Source organism: Danio rerio, chromosome 4 (genome assembly GCF_052040795.2).
Source record: "Danio rerio strain M-AB ecotype USA chromosome 4, GRCz13ab, whole genome shotgun sequence".
Classification (NCBI taxonomy): domain Eukaryota; kingdom Metazoa; phylum Chordata; class Actinopteri; order Cypriniformes; family Danionidae; genus Danio; species Danio rerio.
Window position 1 is genome coordinate 12,383,321 of NC_141024.2, and position 25,298 is coordinate 12,408,618.

The 25,298-nt window shown below is 35.0% G+C and overlaps 1 protein-coding gene across 7 annotated transcripts in view; it reads right to left on the reverse strand.

The window, feature by feature from the left end:
• abtb3a (ankyrin repeat and BTB domain containing 3a) overlaps positions 1 to 25,298 on the reverse strand; it is a 207,940-nt gene that overhangs the window by 24,803 nt on the left and 157,839 nt on the right. For all 7 annotated transcript variants that reach the window (XM_087247118.1, XM_087247116.1, XM_087247119.1 and 4 more), the window contains 3 exon segments: positions 10,951 to 11,158; positions 3,698 to 3,850; positions 1,799 to 1,964 (listed from right to left, as the gene is read on the reverse strand). In XM_087247118.1, coding sequence (XP_087103244.1) covers positions 1,799 to 1,964; positions 3,698 to 3,850; positions 10,951 to 11,138 — 507 coding nt within the window. In that variant the 5' untranslated portion in view covers positions 11,139 to 11,158.

The following is a 25,298-nucleotide window of genomic DNA, read 5'->3' on the forward strand; positions in this document are numbered from 1 at the left end:
ATACACATGATGTGTAATTAATATTAAGAAAAATCTATAATTTTGTCTATATAAAGTATATATATTTTAAATAAAAGTACTATATCTCTCGATCCTCCATTTGTTACAGTGATCTAAAAGAGATATTCGTCACCCTGCTTCACATTGTGCCTGAAAACCCTCTAAAAACACTTTATTCTGTTACTAAATCGAGAGAGTGCAGTTCTTCAAACAGGTTTCAGCACAAAAATGGAGATTCATTTGTCAGTTGCGTCTCATTTTCCCTCAAGGCTCTTCTTGAAATAACGAGTAGCATATTTGCCGGCGTGATTTGGAAACAGCTCCTCCAGAGTAAGATGAAGCTGCTCTCGACGATTCCCAGCTGGACTCCAACAATTCTCTTTTTGTCGTCTGATTTCGCCTCTGTGTCGCTTCACTTTTACATGTTAGTTTAATCTATTTTGTCAGCATCAGCACGCCGCTGTCATTCTTTACACAAACTGGCTTCTGTATTCAAGGCAGACTGTGACAATAACATGCACTCAGCAGCAGATACGGATGACACTATTTGATTTGTAATGCCGAGTGTCACGATAGTCGCTTCCCAAACAGATCAGCTCAGATTAAAAGCGGTTTTCCTTATTTAAAGGTCATGCAAGTCTTTTATTTATTTGATTAGCCTCTAAATGTCTGTCTTCACACAGAAATGTTTGCTATATTAGACAGAGAAAACAACTGCTGCAGATGTAGGGAAAAACAAATTTTACACTGCCGTTTACATTACTGTAGAAGTGCTGACTAATAATGGATGTTTGGTATTATTTTGGGGAATTTTACATAATTACACTTTGTTATAACATTGTAATTAATTACATTCAATTTAAAATGACTAACATAAAGTGTTACCATATGGTCAAAAGGTGCTGTGCCAATTTAAAGGAAGAATCAAAAATAAAACAAATACAAGCTCCTTATCATATTAGGCTCAATTGAGAAATGCATATTATTTCTCAGAAAATGTCAAACTGCATTAAGTTATTCCATTTCTTTTTAATCAAGCCTATATTTTTTAGTTAGTTTCAAAATTGTTACTTTAAGTGAAGTTTCACAAACTAATTTCGAGAGGAGCATGTGATATGATTGAGCATGACTGGCTTCTCCTCTATAATCAGTAATAATGCAATCAGGGTACTCCAAGCCTATGGATCATTTTCACTCTACTACTCTAACTTCGTTTTGTAAGAATCCCCCCTTCCAACCCATCTCCTCCCTTTTCTCTCTTTTCTAAGGGGGAGCTCTCGAGACCTGATCTCGAATCCTCTTATTTGCTTATTGACCGGTCGAGAGCCTTGGGCTCAAGTATCTCCGAGCTCAGGGTTCTCTCCCGGGACAGCATGCCAAACCTGCTATAAACGCCAAGCATATCTAAGTGGGAACTCTTGAAATTGCCAATGAGTTTGCTTTTCTGTTTAAAACGCAATGGTATGCAGATTTGTTATACACTGTCAATGCAAATGAATTCAATACACTGTAAAAAAAAAAAAAAAAAGCATGGTTCCTCACAATTCATTCATGTCCCAACACGAAACAATTACGTTTCCCGAACAAATCTCCGAAATTGTGTTGTTTAAGCTAATTTTTAATAAGAAGTTAGAACAAGCAGTAAAAATCCTTTTTTTGTGTGTAATATTTGTATAATTTTGTATAATTCCATATATCAAATTAGCCTCAAATGTAAAATCTAGTATATTAAGAACTGAATGGTACATGAATGTCACAAAATGTGTGATTATGTGTGTGTAAATATATGAGTGCCCACCTGTTCACTCATACTGTTAATGCCATCTGGCCCGAGCAGGTTGACTGCTTGCTTGACCAGGTCAGTTCGTCCGCAGTTGAGCATCCGGAAGCCCAGATCCTGCAGGAACTTTGCTTCTGTGGACGCAGCGTCCAGTTTCCGTGTGGCACAGAAACAGTCGTCTGCTCTGTGGAATAAAGGAAATATCAGTCCAAACATTATGAACAGTGCTTACTCATTTACTTAACACACTTATAACAGGTATTTTATTTTCTTTAGATGTGGCTTGGCTAATAGTTTGGAATAATTTATAAAAAAATTCCTTTCCAGATTATATTAAAACATTACTTAACAATTCATATGAATGTTAAACTCTACGCACACACTAAAAATACTGAATATAATATAACAACACGAATCAATTAAGTTAACATAATAAATTTAAGTGGATTGAACACAAAACATTTGCAAATAATTTGATATGTTTTCTTTAGAATTATTTTCTAGATTATATTAAAATATATAAATATATTAAATTATATATATATATATATATATATATATATATATATATATATATATATATATATATATATATATATATATATATATATATATATATATAGTTGAAGTCAAAATTATTAGCCCCCCTGAATTATTAGCCGCCCTATTTTTTTTCCCCAATTTCTAAACAAAATAGTTTTAATAACTCATTCAACTGATTTATTTATAATCTTTGCCATGATGACAGTGCATAATATTTTACTAGATATTCTTCAAGACACTTCTATACAGTTTAAGGTGACATTTAAAGGCTTCACTAGGTTAATTAGGTTAACTAGGCAGGTTAGGGTAATTAGGCAAGTAATTGTATAACAATAGTTTGTTCCGTAAACTATCGAAAACAAATATAGCTTAAAAGGGGTAATAATTTTGACCTTAAAATAGTTTTTAAAAAATTTAAAACTGCTTTTATTCTAGCCTTAATAAAGCAAGACTTTCTCCAGAAGAAAAAAAATTATCAGACATACTATGAAAATTTTCTTGCTCTGTTAAACATCATTTAGGAAATATAAAAAAAATAAATAAATAAATCAAAGGGGGGCTAATAATTCTGACCTTAACTGTATATATAACTGTGTATATATAATGGCATTTATGAATTACATATACATTAAATTTGATAACTGTGTATTAATGAATTGCAGTTATTGTCCATAATATATAATGTTAGTGTTTTATATATAGTAATATAATTGGTTTTAAATAATAATACACACATTGATGCATATACACAAATAAATATTATTAAACATAATAATTTTTAAAATTAATAATTATTAAAAATTATTATATAATTCAAAAAATCATTAAATATGTAAATTGTTTGTTTAAGATAATTGTAAATATGAATTATATATTGCATAATATAAATGCACAGATTATTTTCCATTTTTGAAATGTGTATGTGCTTTTCAAGTATAACAATATTATTACAGTAGAACATAATGTACACTTATTTCTATTTAATAAAAAAAACAAAATATAACAATATAATTACTTCATCTAAAACTATTACTATGTTCAGAACAAAAATATGACTAGTCTGGCCAGAGCTGAAGTCCTGTTGTTTGTTTGCCAGGATCGTCTCCATCTATTAAGATAACAGCATGCTCCTAAAAACAACTATGCAACAAGCCACTTTCATAGCACTCCAAACCCTGTCACCAGGAAACTAGAGCTGCATAAGAAGTTAAGAGGACTTTGTGCAATTCTCTAGGGATGCATTATGAGTACATGATGTTTATTTGTTCTGTCCTAAAATGCATGACTAACTGGTAATTAAATCTACATGCGCATGTGTGTATGCCACTTATGTGTTTGTGCATGCACAGAAATGATGTTACAATCCAGACATACTTGAGCTGCCGCGGCTCACAGTCCACTCCGGGTAACAGCAGTCGAGCCGCCTGTCGAACATCATCACTGTCCACTGAGAAGCTTCGGCGGTGTTCAGTGTGAGCTACGGCCACCCGGATCCACTCCATAAGTGGAGGCAGTACCAGGAACGGCCTGTAAGGGCAGAACAGTGACATTTATTATTAGGGAAACCATATAATGTAAAACTATTACTTTCTACTCCTCTATTATGCTATTTTAAAGACTGAACTGGAAGTTGCTACGACTTTTAGTTCAGTATGATGATGTATTTCAAATTGAAACTGAATATTGAGTAGGGGGCGGGGCTTTCTTTATAGCCAACATTTCCTTGTAGCAAACTCAAGGTAAGAAAGGAGTGATTAAGAATGCTGTGGCTGAAGCTGTCAAACTGACGTCAGAGAAGAACCACGACTCCAAACGTGGAAGCAAATTGTCAGACTTTGATTAAACATTACCAAAACAAACTTTTTTCTTCAGTGGATTAACTTACATAAGACTAATTATTCACCTAAAGAATAAAAATGTTCACTAGCAAACATTTTAATTTCACACAGATTTTAAAGGTTGCTAATTTTGCTTTAAAGTTCTCCTACAAAAACGCTATCAATTATTCAATACCAGGAAACACAATTTTAGTTTTATAACATATATTGCAGTATCTGCTCATTACTGAAATGGTTTGTTCAAGGATCTACCAACTTTGCCTACTTTGCTCTGATTGGTCAAGATGGTTTAGCCTGTTGTGATTGGTTTATTTCTTGAAGCCCATGGTAAAAATCCAATGCCATATCCAAAAATAGCCATTTCCAAGGGCTTTTTATAGAACCCCATTTCAACTTAAACTTGAGAACTTCAATTTTTGCTATTAATTTACATAACATCAACATTTTAGATGACTCGAAATGCTTACCACTGAAGTCGGGTTTAACGTTTTGAAAAACAAAAATAACATTATTGTCTCTCATTACTGATTTCTTATGCATTCAAAAAACAATATCAGACAACATGACTTTATGATTACAGGTGTTTAGTGTTTACAACAGTGATGGCACTGATTTTACTATATCAATTCAACGCCAGGTCTTCGTCCTTTAGACGTGCATGTGTAACCCCGCCAGTACTACTTCTCCGCCCTACAACCCGCCCCGAGCTGGTATCAACCCGGCGACCTTCCAAATAAGAATGTTGCTCTAACAAGGAGGCAAAAGACGTCGCTAGAGCACCTTTAGAGGTCAGAGGAGTGAGGTTTACCTGCACAGCACCTACTAGCTGGCCTCCGTTACACTCATTCCCCTAAATCTCACTCCCATTCGGGTCACGGCACTAATGCAACCCCGCCAGTCCTACGCCTCCTAACCCGCTCCAAGCTGGTATCGAACCGGCGACCTTCCACATTTGAGTCAGTTGCTCTAACAAGGAGGCTAAAGACCATGGCCTCTAGCATTTGTCGCTAGAGTACCTTTAGACGTCAGAGGAGTGAGGTTTACCTGCACAGCACCTATTAGCTGGCCGCCGTTACACATGAACAACGCATTTACTTTTGAAGTGCAAACCGAACTCTTCCAGGTCTAAGTTACAACGACAGACATTGTTTGAGGTCAGCCAATGACGATTATAGGCTGCCATTATGTGCATTTGTTACAAGCCTAAACTGGTTTGTGCAGAAAGACTCAATTTACTGGCGACTCAATTGCTTCTTTTGAGAGGTAATAAATCCATTTATCTGCACTTTGATCCTTAAAACCGCAGACCTTTTACATACACAAACAGCTCCATTACACACGACATAAATGGTAATATCTGAGAAAGCAAACGGTGCACTTTTAGTAAATTCTTTAACTAAAAATGTTCTTTAAAGTAAAGCATTTTTTTAAAGTAATAATCTTCAAGATTTTATTTTGGTCTACCAATTTATTTTCTGTCTAATCCTTCAGATCAGCTTTTTTTATTATTAAAAAACAAATCCAGTTCAATGAGAGTCAGCGTATGCTTGTTTCTTCTCATAACCTTTAAAAGTTTCAGTTTTGATGGACACCTCTGTTTGCATGCAGCTTTTGGATACTATAAAGGAAGCTATCATAAGCTCTCTGGCAAGATTACAGTTGCTGTTAATTACCAGAGCTAAGCTGTATCTAATTAGCGTGCAAAATATGAAAGACCTGTTGCCATCCTGACAAGTTTTCAGTCAGAAAAAGAAACCTGAAGCTGCTCGTTACCAAGAATACACTCTCACGCCAAACAGATTAATCATTAAGCGGCTGCAAAATATACTTCCGTTAAACTTTCTCAATGTGCCAACCACCAGTTTTACATATATAACACTCAGAACTATTCAAAGGTTAAAGAACATGAGGACGTTGACAACTACAGTGAGTCATGATGATCAGTCATTGTGCGCTGAATTTTTTTCCTCAAGCATTTCCGATGAGCATATCCAGATATTTTTAACCTAGTCTTGACAGGTTGTTGTAGATAAACATGCTAATAATATCAGTTATATATGACTGTATTGGAAAAAAAACAGTAGAAAGTGTAAAATGGGCTTAGTTTATGGCTTTCAAGTGTGAAAAAAGTGACTTCACAGTTTTTGTCCGCCTACACAACAGGATTGTCTTTGTCAAACTTTTCCACACACCCTTCTGTGCTAAGCTTGTTATCATAATTTACACATGAGAGTTTTTTTTTTGCACACACACTTAGATGTAAATACAAAGACAACAGCATTTGACCAAATAATGAACCAGACCAGAAGCATCAATCCTCATCCTGAACCCTCTATCTTGATCTAATTGTGTTTCCTGTGACCTGCGTTTCACAGCTAGCTTTGCATAATCCACAATGTTCGTCCCCGGACACCTTCCCACCGCAAGAGAGCTTGCCAGGAATCCCAGCTCCGCCAAAACAAACCGCAAGGCCTTCTCTGTTTCTCATGTGCCTGAATAATGTGCTTCATAACTCCCCTCCCTTTGAAGAAATGTTTGGAGGAAAAGGATGTAGTTCTCATTCCAGCTGTTGAAAAGGGAAGCCACATCTGGTTGGAAAGTACTGTTGGTTTTTTTGTTGTTGCGTTATGGATTTTAACATCTATGGAAGGGAGTTTTTCTATAATACGGCTATGTGCTTGCAAGAGATCACCTGGAAAATATTGTGGTATTCATAAACATTTTACTATGATACATAACACTGACTTATGGAAATAATTAACCATTCAGAGTTGTTTGATGGGAGAACAAGTACAATACGATGATCACCTCAAGCCACTAAGGTCAAGGTTTTAAAAATTATGTATAGTTCATTTAATAATATAAACGCAGCCTTGGTGAGTAAAAACAGACATGTATTAAATACAGCAGTTATATATTTAATTTAATACATGTATTAAAGGTCCCATGAAATTAAAACAAAGTTTATTAGATGCTAGTATTAGTATATTGTTAGTTCATAAAATATCTATAAGCTAGTGGGCTCTAAAGCAGTGACGAAATCCACGTAAACATGCAAAGCTTGTAGTTTGTCACTTCCATCTAAATGTATCAACGGTTTTATTCACGTCAACCCATACTGCAGTTTCTCATCAAATCATAACCAATCAAATGTTCTTAAGTATCTGACATGCTCTGCCCCCTTCAAGATGCTGCTAATTTAGTTTTCATTTGATACACTTAAGCTCAACCACTCTCACTGGCAGAGCTGTGATAATACACACACTACACTATATCCCTTTCTTTGTGTTTTGTTTGATATTATGCCAAACATCGAATAAAAATGCATATTTCAAAGCACTTAACGAGACATTCAAACCGTGATTTACAACTGTTTTAATTTATTTACACTTCTGAATTGCATTATGGTACCGTGATCACTATCCGACAACGTTTGATGTTGAAAGTGTAACATTTTTAACAGTATGAAGTATTTTAGTAGTACTTCATCGTAAATATCACAGAAAAATTCACTAATATCTAGATGCAGACTTGGCTTTGCAAGCTGGGACTGCATATCTCAGACCTGCCACATCATAAAGAAACTCATAAAAGTTTGGAACCACTTCTAAATGAGTAACTAGTGAGAAAATCTTGTGTGAACTATCCCTTTAAGGGACATCCAGTTACATTTTTTTGGCATATTGAGCATTTTAAAGTTGCAAAATCTGGATCATTGCTCAGTTTTGGTGTGGTTCAGAATCCATTCAGACACAATGATATCACTGTGAGGGGTGGGGTTAGGTCTGCGCATTAAAAGGCATTGCATGCAGCTCACCAATACATTCACACCCCTCTCGAAAAATTACTGACTAACCTAGATAATGTATCATTAAAAAAGCTAACAAAACATCAATACAACTGACTTTATTAAACTTTTTAACATTAAAAGATGTCAGGGCAGAGATTAACATTCTCTAATGCAATTCAAAGCATAAATGAATGTAAAACCATCATGAATCAAAAAATACAAACTACTGAATAACTGACCTCAACTTAAATGATCTCAAATATAAGCATATAACCTTGACCAGTATGATAGAAAGTTTCTAGGAAATCCTGCTTGTTTCCTACCTCATTCAGTGTCTTTCACAATATAAATGATGCATTAAAGTATACGCAAGCCAAAAGAGTGATAATTACAGTGTTAGTATGAATGTTCATCCGCCCTAGGTGTATTTTTTCCACTACAGTATAAATGATGAAAGCTTGATGAAATGTCACTGAGCGGATCAACAAAAGTCCACTCGACTGAAGTCTGAAATCTGAAGCCACAACCCTGAACCTCTCCAGACGCTCCTTCACTCTGATCTCTTGTTTTCTTTCTCCATCTCTATTCATCAGCCCTCCACTCATTCTTATTCCTGTCAACACCGACCGTCTGTTTCATTTTTTCTTTCACTCTCTCTTTTAGCTTCTCATTCTTCAGTGAAAATGAAAGAAAGTAATGAATAAAATAGAGCAGAGTCTCCCCAGGGGATGCACCTATACTGTCGAGCACTTCCTGGGCGTTCAGAAAGGGCACTTGATAGGGAAGACATGTCCAGATGGATTGATCAATGTACAGCGGAAGTTCTATGTTACTTTAAAACAATCCATTAACACTTTGCTCCTGCAGGGCTCCACTGTACTTTACTGTGCTGAAACATAGCATCTGGGAATGGGAGTCTACAGCACGTTCTTCTTGTTGTCCGTCAGTGTCAATGCAATTTGAAGTAACTCTGTGGTGATCGCAACACCCTTGGGGATACACTGACATTCAGAACAAGAAGGTAATGCATGAAATGGACTAGACGTCATGCGAAGGAAATGGTGGCACCATCATGTAGCAGGTCACTGGATGTTTTATGACACTGGTGAGATGTGCTATGCATTTGCTGGTGTTTTTCTTCTTTGAAATTCTGCACTCCAGATAAGGCATTGATAACTGCTTAAAGTGAGACACCCCAAAAATGAAAATTCTGTCACCATTTATGAAGATTTCACTTGTTCAAAATATGTTTAAGTTTTTTTTTTCTAGTGAAAAACAAAGGAAGATAAACTAAAGCATGTTTTAAACCTAAAAAAAAAAAATTATTAAGGTTTGGATCCACTTGAGGGAGAGTAAATAGTGACAATCTTGTGTGAAATATCCCTTTGAGGGAAATCATGGTCAATTTTTGCAGCATATTTAGCATTTTCTAGTAGCAAAATCTGGGGCATTGTTCATTTTTGGTGCACATACAGAATAGTTCAGAAACCTTTAAAACATTTTACTTAAGCCTGATTTATATTTCTGCATTGAGTAATCGCCGTAACCCATGATCTAAACCTTATGGTTCGTGAAAGCTGGTGGTCTGAAGTCTTGGGGCATTGTTTTCTTTTCAGTCGGCCTACCAAAATCTACCTTCACCATGCGCGGTGAGCTATCTAGATGGCCTGCCAGGCATGGTGTTGATAGAGTGTGGTAGCCTGACTGAAAAAACCCTAGTCCTAAGACTTTAGGCTAGAGGTCTGCATTCCTGCGGCTGTACCGCAGAAGCCACGGGACCCGACCACACTTCATGCGGCTCAGGAATAAATGTCAGAATAAAACACGGTAGCGGTCAGTAACTTTGGTGTAATTTGAACGGAAGCGGGCAGTCTAACAATATAGCGCTCCAGAGAGATATGAATGAGAGATCGCACGCATCCGCCGTGGTGCAGTGTGTCACTTGTTATAGGAAGTCTGGACTCTGAAGCATCCAGCTGAGTTTTTTAGGAGGCATATTTAATTGTTTTTATTGTTCAATACATCTAACATTCTTCCTTGGCCCAATATGTACCTGCTATGTGTATAGAAATAATAATTAAGTGGATATATTTGTAAATCTGACTTTGAAAGAGTCTCACCAGTCACAAAGTTTGAGTTTATGCTGGACATGCGTACGGTGCGATGCTACTGTATGAAATCAGGATCGTGATTCACCAAAAGCTAATTCTCGTGCACTTTTAGTCAGAGAAACACAGCTCTGTCATCAGTAGTAAATTTTCTCTGAAGGCTGCAAGGGGCTCTCTTGGGAAAACAAATCAAAGATCTTGCACTTCGCATCATCATCATCATGTAGATACATTTCTTCGCATCATCAAGATGTAGATACATTTTTGAGAGGTGCACATCAGGGTATGGGAAAAGGATGAGTGACTGTATGGCAAAGGCTACACCTAAGCTGAACATACTTTGTGGACTTGACAGATAAGTATAAATTAAGTAATGATTCAATATAGATCAATATAATAGACCAATCCAATAGACCAATATACTATTTGTCAATTAAAGCACATAATAATAATAATAATAATAATAATAATAATAATAATAATAATAAACAAAAAAATAATAAATAAATAAATATAATAATAATAATAATAATACATTATAGTCTATAAAAATATATAATATATATAAAATATATATAATAATTTATTTAATTTATGTATAAATGTTGCATACATGTGTGGTTTGCCATAATTATACATGAGAGATAATGTCCTAAACATGTGAGACGACGCTTTGCTTAATTATTCATTAAAGCATGCTTATTAAATATTTTTTATTAATACGCTTATTAATATTAATTAAAGACCAACAGCACATTCATTTGCATCTCTTATAAACTGAGTAAACATACAAACAGCCATGCATTCATTATTTATGTATCAGCATGAGCCCTTCATAACCATCGAGTGCATTAATACACATTATCATACATTATCGTGCAGTAATCTTACCTCTCCGTGTGCAGGGTGATCTTAGAGGGTTCGACATTAGGGTTTTCCCACTCCATCTGCGGACAGTGCATGAAGTAGCAGAGCGTATAGAGGGCCTCGGGCTCCCAGTGAACGGAGCCCGTGCGGTTCTGGTGCACAGGAGTGCCATTGCTGGGGTTCTTGATGTGCAGAGGCTGAAGGTGATGCATGGCCCGAGACACCAGGTCACCTACAGGGGGCAGCAGAGACATGCGCTTGAGTCTACGAGAGTGTGCATTTACAAACCTCCCTCAAGATTAAATGCAGCTTTTACACAGTTCTTTGACATAAAACTGGAGTCCTCGTACATCACTCCATGCACAAAGACACACAGACAGTGGCACATCTGACACGGAGACATTCATTACAGCTGGAAATGACAGCGACAGAATAACAACCTTTTCCCTTCCCGGGTTGAATCTGGTACAGGACTCACTGAAGACATTAGTCATTTGAGGGAAAGGAAACGTCAAAATGTCCATGTATTGCTGTTAAAACTGAAACTGAAAAAATCTCTACAGTTCTGACTGATTTACATGATAACAGAAGAGCTTCTTCTCTGAACTGAGGACATCTGGACTGACTTGTAGAAACTCATACACTTTAAAAAGGTTGAAAAGTTTATAATAACAAAGTCACGTACCAATAACTGTGTTCTTTATTTCTTTCTTTATTTTCTATTCAACTTGGACCCTTTATTAATAAGGGGTTGCCACAGCGGAATGAACCACCAACTTATCCAGCATATGTTTTATATAGTGGATGTCTTTCCACTATACACTACAGCCAATTTAGCTTATTCAATTAACTTATAGCGCATGTCATTGGACTGGGGGGAAACCGGAGCACCTGGGGGAAACCCACGTGAACACGGTAGGAAAATGCAAACTCCACACAGAAATGCCAACTGACCCAGCCGGGGCTCAAACCAGCAACCTTCTTGTTGTAAGGCGATTGTTATAAGATTAGTTGATCTTAATGTATACAAAATACATTAACTAATGCAACCTTACTGTAAAGTGTGACCTATTTTTTGTCAAAAGTCAAAAAAATGTAGAACTAATTAATATATGATTTATATTAGTAAATTATTTACAGCTATGCAAAAAAAGAGACCACTTGAAAATGCTCATTTACTGCAGATTTACTAGATTTTATTTGTAAATGTTACAGTTTTATTCTACAAAGGTCTGATAACATTTCTTCCAAATTAAATATGAAAATTTCCCCAGAACTCCTCTGAAGATAAATCATTAGTATTTGATTGTCTAATGAATTATGAAAACATGTCTGAAAACAACATTGCACCTTTTTGTTATTTTATGAAAATCAATGCCCTTGTTGTGCAGAGTAACATTGCCTGCCGTAAAATGTACCCCAAACCAAGATTTAAATAATAATAATAATTAAAAATAATATTAGTTTAAAAAATAATAACAGTTATAACAAACTAATGAGAGTGACTGAGGTGATTTTCATGAACGAAACCTTTCCCTTACAGTATATATATATATATATATATATATATATATATATATATATATATATATATATATATATATATATATATATATATATATATATATATATATAATAAATTAATTAACGGTAAATACGATACTGTTGAGATTAAGTAAAGTAAATTGTTTAATGTGTGGTTAAAACCCACCAAAAAGCCTAATTTTAGAATTTTAGAAACAGGCTCATTACATCAGTCTATACAACAGTAATTTTTTAATTTTACATTTATTTGTAAACCTAATGTGTTTTATAATGTGTTTTTTTTTTACATCTTGTTATTGCTTTATTCCTCAAAATAACAATTTTATTAAATTTTAATCAGTTTTGGCCTTTGAATATTTTTTAAAATGTAGACTGAGAATGCTAATAAAAGTTTATGAAGAGGGTGCATATTACGGCAGGGGTGCGTTTCTCAGCAGAAAACCCAAAATGACAATTTATTTTATTTTAAATGTGGAAGAAAAGTTATCAGTAGTTAAACAAACATGTCAACAGAATGAAACAAAAATTACTTTATAGTCAAACACATGACTTTAAAAAAAGGAAAGTTGAAAATTTTCAAGTGGTCTGTTTATTAAACCAATAAAATCGTTACAAATAACTCATAATACCACACGTAAGATTAAGATATAGATATAACTAATATAAAGCAACTGTAATGAGTTATGATTTTTTATGAGTTATTTTTCATTCATAGAAAAGCATCTGCAAATACAATAACTTGTACTGAATTATTAGTTGGTCTGAGCAATTATTTATTCACATACCTACATAAATGATTAACTTCACTGATCAAAATATTAGCTTGGATGAATCACTGAAGATTCTTTTCAAAAAAAGGAAACTTTAATTGGTTCTTAGGAAATCTCTGCAGTAACAACAACAGACAGACACACACATGCACATGCACATTGCAATTAGTGAAAATGTCTGCAAGCGAGAATCTGCACACTGCTTTAAACCTTAATTTCCTAACTTGTTTGTGTGTGTGTGTAGCTCTATAAATTTTATTGGATGAAGCACAATGGCAGCAGCTGGTGAATATCACTCCACACAATCACAACATTCCTCTCAATTTTACACACACACACACACACACACACACACACACACACACACACACACACACACACACACACGCACACACACACGCACACACACACACACACACACACACACACACACACACACACACACACACACGCGCACACACACACCATACCCACAAAGAAAACACTATGCAATTTCACTGTTCACCGTTTTTCTCATGGGGAACAAAAATATGTCCCCACAAGGTCAAAATGCATTCGTAATACTACACTTGTGGAGATATTTGGTGCTGCAATGTGATGAATACCAGCAGGATCAAGCACGCAAACACACTTCAGAAGATCTACATCACGTTGGCTGAGCTGTCCTGCAATGGCCCTGTGAATTATCAAAAGGAAAGGTTTCTTACTGAAAGCTAATCTACTCCAACAACAGCTCTCATTCAGACTTTATAGAGCAGAGCAGGTTTAAAGAAGGCAATCAGCCACAGGTTTTTAATAGTCCCAAAGAGCCAACTTAAATGCTTCAGAGCAGAGCTGGGTGTTATATGCCTTACATAATCAGATTTCCCCTCAAGTAATGAGCAAAATAACTTAATGCATGCTAAATCAACACCTTATATCAGTAAATAAAATGCAAATTCAAACCTTGTTGCATCGAGAACACAAAAACAGTTACATTTTATTCAGCTTAGATGTGATAGATCTGATATTGATCACGTTTTCATGTTTTTATTGATCAAAATTGCTGAGTACTATTCATTTGCGGTCAGCGGTTGGATATTTTTAGGAAATACTTGATTATCTTATGTGAAACTAGGATGTCTACAGAGTTTAGGTTCAATTAAGAGACTTTTTAATACCTTCACTTTCATACCTAAAAGCTTTTCATTGATCATAAACAGTCATTGGGTCCATCAGACTAAACACATTAACCAAAATATTAAAAAGTATTTACAAAATATTACTAATATTATTAATAAAATAATACTAATAGTTTCTATTACAAAATATTTAGAATCTATCAAATCTGAATTCTAATGCATTTCATATTGAAAACATTAAGACAATTTAAGACTTTTTAAGGACCCGGTGCCACTCTGTATACATCTCAGATTTAGTATTCAGAATCTGAACTGCTTCCCTCAGGTAGACATTATAGAGTGCCAAAAGTGGAGCACTATTAAGGTGAAAAAACACAGGGCAACTTTTTGACCAATGTTGCTTGGCTACATTTCTATTAAGAATGGGCAACATAATTATATCTGTATCCAGCTCCCCTAATTAGTTGCCCTGTCTTTCATATTATCCTCCTCTGATGGCATCATTGTCAGTTTTGTAGTGAACGATTCATCTGTGTATGTCATTAAGAAAAAAAAAGTTTGCCCTTGTAATCTAAAATTTAAATCTGATAAAGGAAATCCCATATAGGCTCACATAAATTCATAACTAATACTACTACTACTACTAATACTAATAATAATAATAATGTTATTTTAGCAATGAACTTTAAGCAATACATGATAACTGCTTGTATATACATGATAACTTTTATGTTTTAAATTGTTTTTGTCATGTAAATTTGTCTATTGTGAGGTAAATGCTGCATAAACTGCCCTATAAAGGCACACAAAAAGATACTACTACTACTATTACTACCAGTACCACTGCTACTACTACTACTACTACTACAACTTCTACTACTACCACTACTAAGGCCCCGTTTACACTAATGCGTTTTAGTTTGAAAACGCATAAGTTTTGCTACGGTTACGCCAACCATCCACACTACGCCGGAGTTCTCGAGCGCCGAAAACGGAGCGTTTCGAAAACGCTGGAGAGGCCGTTTTCATTCTGAAACGCTGCTGCTCCGTCTCAGTGTGGATGATGGAAAACGGAGACATCTGAAAACGGAAGCGGGGCTGCAGACGTTCGCCTCTCTGATTGGGGATTTTCCTGAATATTAAGTAGCCTAACACGCACAGTTCAGTCCTGCTTTCTCTCCGTGTAAGTTCAGACTTCGCAAATTTGATCAAGGCTGCAGTCTCTTCTTCTCAGTTTGATATGGTAAACAGACTATACTGAGGACACGGGTAAATCTTCACAGGGAACAGTGTACTTTATAACTTCATTCACATCACCCTGGCTTCGTTGTTTCACTTTCTCAACAATAAAATGTAAACATGATTTAAGGAACTGCCTATTTTCATTTTAATATTAGCAACTTAGACAGCAGAAATGTTGAGGTGTCGTGCTGCATATATGAGCGTCATCTTCACTGTGTGGATATTTATAACAAAACGGAGCCGATAACAACTGCCTCCTTTCAATTTCAGTGAAAATACAAAACACACCCTCTCTTTTGCTGAATATCAGTTTTAATAATCGATAATGGCCATTATAAAAGTATAACATACAATAAGTTTATACATTATAGGAAATAAAGGCAAGCGATCAGTCAATATACAGAATGTACGTGCTTACATTAATCATTAACTTATCTTTGCGCTTAGCCAAAACACGTTACCTGAGAACAAGTAATAGATTCCAATGCCCAAAGTCAGGGAATATGTCGTTAGATAAAGACAACAAGATAAATGAAATATCCCGTTTAATAAATATAGTGATATTAGATCCAGCGGGAGATGGTTGATGAGAAGTCCGACTAGCACAGCTCTCATCTGGGTATATGGGCTGCAGCGCTTGCCCGAGAGTGTCTGTGTGGTCACGTGATGTGCGTTTTCAGCGTTTTGGTGTGGACGGAGAGCTGTTCAGAAACGCTGGGTAAAACGCGAGTGTGGACGCGGATCGTTTTTATTCTAAAACGCCGTTTTAAAACTAAAACGCACTAGTGTAAACGGGGCCTAATACTAGTAATAACATTTCTACTACTACTACCACAACCAAGGCTACTACTACTACCACTACAATTTCTACTACTATCACTACTCCTACTACTACTACTAAAATTTCTACTACTACCACAACCACTGCTACTACTACTATAACTACTACTACCACTACAATTTCTACTACTACCAATTCTACTGCTACAATTTCTACTACTACCACAATCACTGCTACTACTACTACTACTACTATTACTACTACTACTACTACTACCACTACAATTTTTACTACTACCTCAACCACTACCACAACAACTACTACTACTACTTCTACTACTACGGCTGCATTAATTGGCAATGAACTTTAAACATTTGAACTGCATTAACATACATAATGTATACATTGCTTGTTCATGTTAATATACGGTGCATTAACTGAATTCAACAAAGTGCCTATATTTAATATTTAAGCAAGGTAATGATACATGTACAAATGAAATGAACCAATATTAATAAATGCTATATAGAAGCACTGTTCATTGTTAAGTGATGATAATGCATTAAACCTTATTGCACAATATAAAGTTTACTTTCCATTACACTACTGAACACAAAGCACACTACATAGAGAATAAGATGCCAGTAAATATAAAATCTCTCGCCAGCCTTGTAAATAAAAACAGTTTGGAATTCATTGCTTCTTCATGTAGCATTAACTAAATTCAACAAACTGCCTATAAGCACAGTAATAATACGTGTAGAAGTGAACCAATATCAATAAATACTGCTTATTGTTAATTCACATTAATGCATTAAATCATATTGCAAAATATAAACATTACTTTTGTACACAAAGCACAATACACTGACAATAAGATGCCAGTAAAAATAAAATCTCTCGCCAGCCTTGTAAATAAAAACTGTTTAAAAACCACAATCATAAGAAGGGCATGTTCATGCTCATTTCGTCTTCACCCGTCCGGATGGACTTAAACATGTCTTTCAAGCTCTGACAAACAGCATTCATCTGAAACTGTCCTTGTATGAGGAATAGAGAAGAGGACGAGCTGCAGTTGTTATTCAGCGGTGATCCGTGCAGAAGCCAACAACTCTCTCAGAAAGGAGGAGAAAGGAAAGGATTTGATTCCAGAGTGGCTGCTGGTCACCCTGAGCGTTTGTGTTAACATTGTACATTGTGCTCGAACCAGACTCTATTTTAGCTTTTTGCTGCTGTAAGGTGAATGTCGCTCTTCTGGAGCCACTGGAGGAAAGTGAAGAGCAGGAATAAGAGATGAAAAACAGGACAGAATTCAAGGTTTGTCAGTTGAAGAACATGTCGTACTTCTGAAAGCACATAATTGTGTTTGTCATGGTAAACAGCAGCTAATTATGTTATATTATATTCATTAATGTGTTTACGGGAATTATTATGTTAGGTTTCAAGGGGGTTTACTGGTTATAGTTTGATCACACTTCTGTGCTTATGCCTCATAATACTATTTGTACACTTTTATTTTAAATGAGTTTTTTATGCAACCATGTTTGTTACCTGGATATTGATTTTTTTTGTTAGTGTTTTACTATATCACACTTTTAATTTTTTAAGCATTCTTCAAGTTCAAGTTTTATTTATAGAGTACTATAGTAATTTATTTATAGAGTATATATAAAAACAGTCACAAGACTGACCTTGTGCTGTGCATAAGACAAAAAAAAGACAATAATATAAAAGAATATAAAAACAAAGAAATAAAACAAGAGAAACAACAGAAAAATATGTAAAAATGTAGCAGTAGAAAGGACTATTAAAATAATATTAAAAAGCTAAGCTAAAAAGGTACGCTTTTAGGAGTGATTTAAAAGTAGATAGTGATGGGCCCATTCTAATCTCAAGGGGCAAGTTGTTCCATAACCGAGAACCATTCTTGTACCATGGTTAGTGGTCAATAATACGAGTTTTGTATTCTTGCTTAGTTATTAAAATACAAATATGAAAACATGTTAAATTAATATAAATGGAATAAAATGACATAATAACATGAATGACATAATGACAAAAAAAGTAAAATAAAATAAAATAAAATAAAACAAAATAAATTAAAGTAAAATTAAATTAAATTAAATAAAAAAATATTGAAATTCTATCACTGAATACATTATTTTTTGTTTTTTTGGAAACGTGGCACCAATTTTTTATTCATGCAATATAGGATATTTTTAATATTACATTGTAAAGAAATTACGTTAACAGAATTTTTGTATTCTTAGTGATGAAATTAAAAACATTAATGTATTTAGTTTTGTTACTAGAACGATTATGCAAACATTAATGAATAAATATTGAAATTCAAATATAATAAAGTTAAATTAAATTAAATAAAATTTTGCATAATAATGTCTGAAAATGTGGCACCAATTTGTTATTTATGCAAAAAGTTATATATTGTTAATTAATTTTAATATTTTAATACTTTAATTCATATTTTCAACATTTGATATTTTAAAGAAATACCATCAGTAGTTTACAGAATATTTTAAAGAAATGCCATCAGTACTTCACAGAATAAAACAAAAACTCATGTTTACTCAAGCACATAACTATAAATCATAAATACAGATAAAAAGGGATGGCAGGGGGCCTCTAACAAAATAATAAAATATATATATATATATATATATATATATATATATATATATATATATATATATATATATATATAATAATAATAATAAATAAAAAAATAAAAAATAAATTAAATTAAATTAAATTAAATTAAATTAAATTAAATTAAATTAAATTAAATTAAATTAAATTAAATTAAATTAAAACTAGGGTTTGAGCACCGGTTGGATTAGTTGGCATTACTGTGTGGAGTTTGCATGTTCTCCCCGTGTTTTTGTCTCTGTGCGTTTTCTCCGGGTGCTCTGGTTTCCCTCACAGCTGGAAGGTAATGTGTAAAACATATGCTGAAAAAGTTGGTGCTTCATTCCGCTATGGCGACTCCCTGATGAATAAAGGGTCTAAGCTGAAGAAAAGTGAATGAATGAATGAATGAATGAATGAATGAAAATAACCAAGTAAAAACACTGGAACACTGTAGTTTTAGCACAGTCAATGGTCAATGAATACACAAATTCAGAAAATCTACTTCACACTACACCAGCAGACAAACCACTGGCTTGAAAACACCATCTGATAAATGTCAAAGTTGGCCAGTACACGTATTCTGCCAGGCACCTCACAAAGCATATTCTCCCTTAACCAGAATACAACAGAGGCTCCCAAGCCTTCTGGGTGTGATTCAGCTTTTGAAATTGCTCCAATTATAGATCCACAAATTCCCCTTTACTCCCATCTCCTCTTCGCCACAGAGAAACAGGCAGCCTAAATGATAGATCCTCCACACGGCCTTCCTCTAGTCTAATTGCTCTTTGGCGGGTGGTGTAGTTTGGAGGGTGTCAGAAGAGGCTTTCGCACGTCTTTATACTTTGCTGTAATTATTCTCTGGTCGTTCCCAAAAGGCCTCTCAGGCACACCTGCATTAATCACGGAGAAAGACTCGGAGGAACTCCTTCTCTCTGCTCCTTTCAGCAGATGCTGGAGTAGGAGGTGTAATTACGAGGAACGGATCGCGCCCCCGTCCAATATGATGCCCCGCAAGCCCAGACACTCGTACGTAAGCATGATACTAAAAAAATGTATTTCTGGCTGTTTAGTGCATAATTTATTTGCATAATATTAGAAGAGGGGATTTAAGGTAAGTAAGGGCAAAATGAAGGATGAAAAAGATTTTTGGCAGTGCATAAAATAAAATAAAATAACTTTAATACTTTAACTATACTTAATACTTTTTACTATCATATATTTCTTTTAGAACACTGTATCAACAAAATACAAATACATTTTTATTTTAAATCTTAATTTTTTGACAATGTCGTTTAAAAAACTTAGTTGTCTACCCATTTTTTACATTCTTGAGTATGTATATACATAACATTTTAACATATTTTTTTTGCCATACCAAAAAAACAAAAAAAAAAAATTTTAAGTGCAAAATGCACAGTCCTCAGAGTGTTTAACATCAATAGCATTAAAGATTGTCTAACATTCTAGGATTATTATTTAAATATTAATTACAATAATTTTACAACTTTTGATCAAGCTACACTGAATGATTTCGAACAAACTGCATATTTTTTTTGTGTTTTAATTTTAAGTTTTTTAATCTTTTAGAAAAATAGAAGTCCTGTGAATATTATGGAGCTATTTCTGAATGTATTTGAACATAGAAGAACAACAAACTCTTACTATTTATCATTTAAAATTAAATATGTAGTAAAATCAAAGTCGGGTGAAGTGGTGGCGCAGTGGGTAGCGCTCTCGCTTCACAGCAAGAAGGTTGCTGGTTCGAGCCTTGGCTGGGTCAGTGGGCATTTCTGTGTGGAGTTTGCATGTTCTCCTGATGTTCGCGTGGGTTTCCTCCGGGTGCTCCGGTTTCCCCCACAAGTCCAAAGACATGCGGTACAGGTGAACTGGGTAGGGTAAATTGTCTGTAGTGTATGTGTGTGAATGAGCATGTATGGGTATTTCCCAGTGATGGGTTGCAGATGGAAGGGCATCTGCTGCGTAGAACATATGCTGGATAAGTTGGTGGTTTATTCCGCTGTGGCGACCCCAGATTAATAAAGGGACTAAGCCGGAAAAAAAAAAAAAGTCTGGACCAAAGACATTTAAAGTCTTCTTTTGTTTATAAAGTCACTTTTTTTGATGCAGATATTAAAACGGGACATTCTGTATTTGACCTAATACAAAACTTCAGACTGACATCACCGGTGTCTTGTCTATACGTCTAATCAATATCTGACATAATAAAATCCTCTTAAAATATGTAAATCCATCACTTTGGAAAGAAAGTGGGTTGCACAAGTCATTTGATGTAAACACATTATAATTCACTATAGACAAGAAAACATCATTGACCTTCAACAATTTAAATCTTAAGTAGTTTGCAATCTAATAATGATGAAACACAACCTGAGGCTTCAAAGAGACACTAAAGGACAAAGTCAAAGCTGAAAGACTGAGTGCGTCCCCTTCTTTTCTTCCCTGCCCTTTCGGTGTCAAAGAAGCACAGACTCTTTGAAGTTGATTTCAGAAGGTTCACTGATGGCATTTACAGAGCTGGCCAATCATCTCCTCAGACACTTTACAGACAACTCGCCAAGGCCACAGGAACAAATACACACTGCAATGCACCTACAGTATGTCAGACTAGAAGTGCTTGAATAGTTTGAATAAATGTATTACTTTCTGTGTTTTGAATATATGCATATGTATGTATACAGCTATATATGTAAATATATGTATACGGTGGAAAAAGAGACCACCTGACATTTCTGTTTCTGTGGATTTAAGATTTATAGTTATGTGCTTGAGTAAAACAGTTTTTGTTTTGTTCTGTAAACTACTGATGACATTTCTTCCAAATTGAGTATACAATTTTTGAGCTTAAAAAACAAGAAGGTGCCAGGTTTTCAGACATTATTAAACTAAATATATACAGAATAATAGCAGAAACTACAGAGTAGAAGATTTCCTTTTCATGTGGAATAAAAAAAGGTCACACAGGACTGAAAAAAAATGATGGTAGAGGACATTTGCATCTTTTTTTCCACGAAAATATTGTAATTGCTGTTTTAATAATGTACGAGCTGACATTATCGAGAATGTCATGAATTCTATTAAAAACAACCATATTGAGAGTCTACAGGTTTCCACTTGCATGATGAAGCCTATACAGTATTACAATGGCTCTATAATTATAGTTATGAAAGCACAAATATGGTTGAATGGGGGTTTCATATTATATTTATGAAATATAGAGAGTGCTGGTTTCCAGAATATCACATTTATATTAAGTTCAATTTTAGACACAATATTTTTTTTTTATTTAGCCACACCAAAAACTAAAAACAGGCAAAATGAAAAAAAATGTATGGTTCAGGGCAAAACTGTTGTGTTTTGTTTCTGAAAAGATATATATTTTAATAAATCGAGTCAATGATTCAACTTTTTTTTCTAAATTAATTATCAGATTTGAAGTCTTTTATAAAATGAATGATTAATTGAATAACTCATAAAGACATGCACTTGCTGGGTGGTACTGTTGGATTTATTTAAAGGGATAGTTCGCCCAAAATGAAAATGAAAGATTTTTTTGTTCTGTTGAACACAAAAGAAGATACTCTGAAGAATGTTTAAAGCCTTTAAATCCTTTAAATCATTAACTGTCAGGATTTTGCCACTTTGGTCTTGTTAATTCTTGTTTTGATGGTACTCAGAGTCCGGACACTAGTCCTGTCTTGTCTAGTATGCTGTGCTCGGCTTGGTCGAGCACTCACTTTCCGTCATTGTCTGTGCACTCATGTCCTGGTGTATTTGTTGTTTTGTTCGCAACATGGTGTTTTCATTCTCAGCGCTTCAGTCTAATTGGTTTCGGTTTTGGTTAGCGCTGGGATCGGAAAATGCATGTCGCATGTGTGAGTGCACGGTAAGTGTTTTATTTCTCATGTACTCATGTCTTGCCTTCTGTCTATGTTGCCACTGTTTGTTGCATGTGGCCTGTGTTTACACTTGGCTACGCGCTGTTGCATTTTATGTGAGCATGCGGTTAGTGGGTTCTCCCATTGGCTGTGTGTTCTGGTCCTGTTTTATGTGAGCACATGGCTCATATGTCGTCTTTGTGTCATGTGGTCTTGTCTAACCCCTTCTTGTTAACCCATTATTAGTTTGTTCAACTGTTTGTTTGTCAATTACTTCTCCTTTATAACACCCTCTTGTCTGCTGTCATGTGCAAGTTTGTCATCGTATATCGTCCTGTCTTGTCTAGTCTTGACCAGCCCTGCCTTTCCCCCCTAGCCCAGTCTAACTTTGTTTTTGTCTTTTGTAAATTTTTCCCCCTCTGGGTTGTTTTTGTTGCTTTTTGCTTTATTTTATTATTGATAAACCCATGTTTTTGTCCCTGCAACTGAGTCCTCTTCCTTCCCTAACTTCAACCTTGACATTAACATCCATAGCAAGGAAAACAAATACTATGGAAGTAAACGATTACAGGTTTCCAACATTCTTCAAAATATCTTCTTTTGTGAAATAAACAGAAAAAACAGGGTTAGAACAAGTCAATGGCAATTTACGTTTTTTGGGTGAACTATCCCTTTAACCTTTAGTTAAGTTGGATTTACCAAACACCTCTAAATGAGAATAAGAAAATGAAGACAGAATTTACATTATTTGGTGAACTACAACTCAACCAACTAAAACACGGGGAGCAATAGCAAATGCTAAAAATTCTTACCATTTTCAGTCTAATTTGTATTTGTTGACTGGTAAAGATGTTGCCTCTCATCATCAGTGATTCTGATATCGACTCAAGGTCAAAGTCAGCAGTGTGGCCTACCCATCAGCAAGGCAATCAGTAAGAGATCAAGGCCGGTGAATCACTGGTTATGCCTGAACAGTCAGCAAATGTGTCACCAAAATAGGTGTCTCATTTAAAAGTCACAAACCCACAAACAAAATTATGCAGTGTGTTTGCGTATGCATATGCTCTCAGGAGGCTGTCATGCTGAATCCTCCAGAGAATGATGATTGCCTCATCCACCTTATGTGGCTGCGTGGACCGGAATTATAAAGGCAAACTATCACTGCGGGCCATGATTCATCTGGCTGAGGACTTGTCGCCATTAACAATGGCGACTCATAACATCCATCACCCAGAGGCCAGAAGCACAGAGCGTCTCATCTATGGGTACATTTACAACATGACATCCATTACAAATAACCACCTCTAGGAAACCATAACCATAAAGTCATTGTGCATTTACTGTATACTAATGACAGTTATAAAACAGTTCTAGGCTTGTAATTTGATTTAACTCTTTGTGTCATTCTGATTGCCTGTATGGTCACACTCCAATACACAGTGCAATATCGCTTTCATGCAAGAAAATCAATAGCTAAGATAAATATTGATTTAGACATTACTGGAAGCAGTGGCTACAGTCATTTAACATAATTTTACAGTTATGCCGCTGTTTTTTTATTTTCATTTTACAGTTGTGTTGTAATTATATAGCAAATTGCTGGCAGCAATGATTCCAGTGATTTACCATAATTTTACAGTTTAAATACTGTTTTCTGGCTGTGCTGTAATTCGAAGAACAGTAAAGTACTGACAGAAATTGCTGCAGTAAATGTCTTTGTAATTTTACACTTTTTTACATAACTGTTTTACATTTTATGACTGTACTGTATTTTCACACTTATGGCAACAACTAAAACTGTGAAGCATAATACACGTTAGATTCTTTTTACACATTCTTTTTATCTGATATCCTAACATCTCTAGTATATTTACTTAATGGAAAAATTAAAGGAACGATTGACTGATGTAGTGCTTCATTTGCCTTTTTTTAAACAGCTGAAAGCATTGGTAAACTGGCTGCAAATGTTAAATTATGCAAATATACAGTAAGGGATTATGGGCAGATTGTTCATTTATAGATACAAACTGTAATGAAATATCAGTATTTTATTGTTGGAAATGTACGTGTTTTTTATTTTTAGTTTTTTATATTTCAAGAGTTCACACTTAGCTGATGATTTATAAAAGCTTGTTTGGCATGCTGTCCCGGGAGAGAGCCCCGAGCTCAAGGGCTCCTCGAGACCGGGGCTTCCTCCTGTTGGCAAAGCGAGAGGGGATCCTGAGCTCGGTGGATCTCAGAACTCCCCTGCTGCGGTATAAGGGAACAGAGGGGTTAGACAAATGCTTGATTGTTATGTATGTTGAATGTCTTTGGATGGTGGGAGGAAACCGGAGAACCCGGGGAAAACCCACGCGGACACGGGGAG